The sequence below is a fragment of the Loa loa genome (assembly GCF_000183805.2).
Source record: "Loa loa unplaced genomic scaffold supercont3.216, whole genome shotgun sequence".
Classification (NCBI taxonomy): Eukaryota; Metazoa; Nematoda; class Chromadorea; order Rhabditida; family Onchocercidae; genus Loa; species Loa loa.
Window position 1 is genome coordinate 1 of NW_018108396.1, and position 4,550 is coordinate 4,550.

The 4,550-nt window shown below is 37.5% G+C and overlaps 2 protein-coding genes across 2 annotated transcripts; one reads left to right on the top strand and one right to left on the bottom strand.

Annotated features, from left to right (window-relative positions):
• Positions 1-1,443: 1,443 nt before the first annotated feature.
• LOAG_12899 (hypothetical protein) lies at positions 1,444-1,817 on the bottom strand (the record flags this gene model as incomplete). The annotated part of the gene is made up of 1 exon (XM_003148411.2): positions 1,444-1,817. A coding segment is annotated over one exon (372 nt), but the record flags the coding sequence as incomplete, so codon positions are not given.
• A 309-nt stretch (positions 1,818-2,126) lies between these two features.
• LOAG_12900 (hypothetical protein) lies at positions 2,127-3,597 on the top strand (the record flags this gene model as incomplete). The annotated part of the gene is made up of 2 exons (XM_003148412.1): positions 2,127-2,449; positions 2,814-3,597. The coding sequence occupies 2 exons, from the start codon at positions 2,127-2,129 to the stop codon at positions 3,595-3,597; spliced, it is 1,107 nt and encodes a 368-aa protein (XP_003148460.1).
• Between the last annotated feature and the right edge of the window lie 953 nt (positions 3,598-4,550).

Here is a 4,550-nt window from a genome sequence, read left to right on the forward strand (position 1 = left end):
GTGTAAAAATAAAAAGAGAGCAAAGAAAAAGAAAGAAAAAAAAGAAGGAAAAGATTTTTTTTTTAGGGTAGGGAAAAAAAATAGATAGATTGATTGGAAAGAAGAGGTGAAAAGGTAATGCGAATGCAATCTGTCACATCATCGAGAACATACAAAATAGACTGTCACTGTTGATTGAGGCTGTAATTGCATTATCTCTGGTTGATTACATTGGCAAATGATGTATAGACTTTTAGGGATATGCTCTTCCTTTTCCTCTTATAGTAGGTTATAGTAGTGGTAGTAATAGTACAAATATATACATCTACCTGTATAGATAGACACACACACACACACACATACACACACACATGCACATACACACATACACATACATATACACACATATACACAGACATAGATAGATACATACACAAACATACACATACCTATGACATACATAATAGAGCTGATGATGATGGGGTGTTATCAGCAACAAAACTGTGGTTGCAATAGAAAGCAACGAGAATGAGGTGATGACGATGTTGATGATGATGGTGGTGATGGTAGTGGTAGCCACATGGATGGTACATTTGCATATTGAATGCTCTTTTACATCATTCCCTCCTCCTTCTTCATCTCTTCTACCTTTAATTGTATAGTTTGAATTATTGATAATAATAGTAATAATAGTAATAATAATAGTAATAGCAATAGTAATAATAATGATAATGATAATAATAATTAGGAAATGATTATTTCATAATTTTAATTAATTTAATTAGAAGTTAAAAAATTTTTGGAAAGATTAATAAAAAAAAAAATAAGAGGAATTGTGTGAGGGGGAAAAAAATTGGAAAGAGTGAAAGAATGAAATGAGATGAAATGAAATGAAATGAGGTGTGATTTTGTTTTTCGTTTTTTCTTTGTTTTTTTATTTTTATTTTTTTATTTTTTTTTGGTTAAAATGCGAAAATTCTAACAAGGGTTACGGTAATGGAGGAAGAAGAATGAAACAGGAGAGGAAGGGGAGGGGGAAATAAATGGATGAAATTGATGAATTCCTAAGGGAAATGGGGAGAAAGGGAGGGGGGGGGGGATGTGATGATTATCCATTGAAAGAGACAGCTACGCAAATGGGAGGTTTGGGATGATTTACCCCCTTCTCCCCGCTCCCCCCTCTCCCCTGTCCTCCTCTCTCCTCTTATACCCCGCTCTTCTGCCTTCATTCTTTTCCCCTCGTACTCCTCCTTCCTCTTCCTTGTTTCCTTTCGATAAGGTGATATTTCTGTAAACAGTTTAATAACTAATTGTGGGGGAAAATAAGGCTTTTCAGGCTGGGTAGCTTTAAAGGCTAGTAATGGAAGAGGAGGAGGAGGAGGAGGAAAAGGAGGAGGAAACTGCCAATAGATGAAAGGAAGGAAGATGGGACAGCAGAAGAGAGCCAGAGGAGAGGAAGCTTACGGGAGGAGAGGAGAGGGGATAGAAAGACGTCGTGTCCCGATGGTGAGGAGTGCAACCGGGATTGGAAGGAAATATAGTTTTGCCTGGTTTGCGAGAAATGATGACCGTTTGGTTGAGTTGTGACCGACCTTTTTGGAAGTACACGAGAGGGTGACAACGAGATACGTGTATTGCGTGTCCGTGTCCGTGTGTATCTTTGTGCATCTATAGGAGGGTGAGTTGATTTCGGGTGGGTGGGTTGGGCACAGTTTTTCCTCCTCCCCTCCTCTTGTGTGCCCCCCCTCTCCCCCTCTCCTTGCTTTCCCTCTGATAACGAGTTTGAGTTGGGGGGGTTGGATGGATGGGTGGCGATAACGGAACGGAGTTGTGCCCATCAGTCGGTCGTCCCGAGAGAAGACATTACACCAAGTTGCTTGCCTCTCGCCTCGCCATCGCTCCCTCCCTGTAACGAGCGAACCCCCTCCTCCTCCTCCTCCCCTCCTTGTGTGTCCTCTCTACTGTCAACTGCCCTCCCTGTCCTCCCCCTCCACCTCCATCACCTCTCGATCATCATCAATCCGTAAATGGATCGGCCCATTGTTGTCAATTCGCTCCTCTGTTTTATTCACAATTACCGCCATAGCCTATTACCGGAACAATTAAAGGCGCTTCTCCACAATCACTTCTCAAAAAGCGCCCGATCAATGGCTCACTCAACGCTTACCGAGCTTTTACCTTCCGTATCACTACCGGAAGTGGCTACGGCCACATATCCGGCAGATACAACTGATCCCGATGATCATGCTGATGACGATAGTGATCTGTTGTACTTGTACGATCGGATCACCAGCTCAGACCAATCACCGGTATTTGTCGCCGCTGATCTGAATATCTTACCGCTTCAGCTAATTATCGATAAAGATGATTCGAAGAGTGAGCTGTTAAGAGAAATCCGCCAATTGAAACGGTTCATCCAGGATGCTCTCAACGGACGGGTCGATGAACCACCGATAACCCAGGCTGATAGGTATCATTTTCTTCCCCCTTCCCCTTCTTCTCCTCTCGTTCCTCTCTTCTTCCCTCTTATACCTACCTCTTCAACAATGATTTCTAGGTTTCTAGGTGATATTGCTAGAGATGAAATCTTCGAAATTTCAGATAAGATTTAAAAAAAGAAAAAGTCTCAGATAAGATATTTAACCGATGTTTCTAATATCCAAACTTTTTGGCCATTTACAAGTTTATCTGTCGCAAATTAAACTTGAATCGAACTTAAGCTTGATAATCTTATATATTGCAATACTAACATTCGGTAATTTTATATCTCTGGACACTTTTCCAACAGATGACTTTAATCCCTTTAATAATAAACTTTATTTAATATGTTGCAGTGGTGTACAAACAATAAATGAGGCACAGTCTGATTGTGACCCTCATGGACAATCATCCTCCGGTTACTGTTTAGCATCACCAAAATCAAGTTTCAAATCATCCACCAATGCTTCCACATCTTCACCAGAATTACCAGCATCAACAAGTTCAATAAGTAGCACACCATGTTCATCATTAATTCCAACAACGATGGCATCACCTGTTTCACCCTATCATCATCCAGAAAATAATCAAACTATTACTGGTCTAAATAGTAGTATCCTTGGTGGTACTCTTACATTAAATGATAATATTAGCCTAAGCAATGGTAGTAATCGGGATGGTACTAGTACGAGTAGTATAACTACTATCGGTAATCATAATCGACGTAAACGTGATGGTTGCGGAAATCGTCTTGATGCTATGGTTCGAAAATTAGCTAATCGGCAAAAAGAAAAAGAAGCAGCCGCTGCTGCAGCTGCTATATTAGCTAGTGGATCAGCTTGTATATCCATGTGTTCAGGATCAACCATATCAACAATCTCATCTGTATCTTCCTCATTATCACCATCATTGTCATCATCCACTACCACTACTGCTACAAGCCTAGTAATACCACCTGAACAATCATCACCACCAGCTAAAGGTATTTGGCATACGCAAATGATTGATCCGGTTGCATATGTTAATATGTTACGTACAATGTCCGGTGCCGCCGCTGCTGCGGCGGCGGCGGCAACTGCCATTTCGTCACCCTCATCAATCTTTCCATCAATCAACAAAACGATGCAAAATGATCGGTAAGTTAAGTATTTTATCACATTTCGTATTTCTCTGTTCCGGTTTTTACCTCTTTTTTCCCCTCTTTTTCTTTCTCCCTCTCTCTTTCTCTCTCTCTCTCCCTTTCCCTTTCTCCATCCATTTATCCCTTCTTTCATTATTAAAATGTGGGATACTATATGATAGCAGTCATAATAATGGCGTAAAATTACGATTGTAATCATGATTATGATCATGATCGCGAATATTATCATTCAATCTTTCATCATCTGCTGCTCATCATGCACTTTCTTCCCCTTCTTTTTTTTATCTTTTATTTCTGTATTTCTCTTCATCCTCTGATAATCATCTTATGAGATTTTTTTTTGGTCTAGGCCATGTATCATCCCGTTTCTTTTTCTCCCGCCTATCTATTGTTCCCTCTCTCTTTGCTCCTCTTTCTCCCTTGTTACTTCTCGTCTCGGGATTTATCCTAAAAACATCATCTTTAGTAATTCTGGAATTTAACATTTTTGAATTACTATTTATAATAATTACCACTTTTTTTTTCTAAAAATATAAGTAATTGTTTTTTTTTTGAATTTTTCTCATTTGCAACATTTAATTACTATTTTTTCTCTAGATTTTTCCGAGATATTCCAAAAAAAAAAAAAAAGAAAGGGATGGAATGAGATAATAAGCAAACGAGAAATTGTATGATATAAATTTCATTTTATTTGAATAATTTTTAAATTTGTTTTCATTTTAAAAAAGTGAAAAATGATGACTGATTTGAAAAATTTTTCACTTATTATTACTACTGCTATTATTATGTTATTAAATAGTAATTTTAAAATAGCAATTGTTATTTATTATTATTATTACTATTATTATTATTACTAATTATTGTTATTATTAGTAATTATCATTATTATAATATTATTATTATTATTATTATTATTATTGTTATTATTATTATTATTATTATTATTATTATT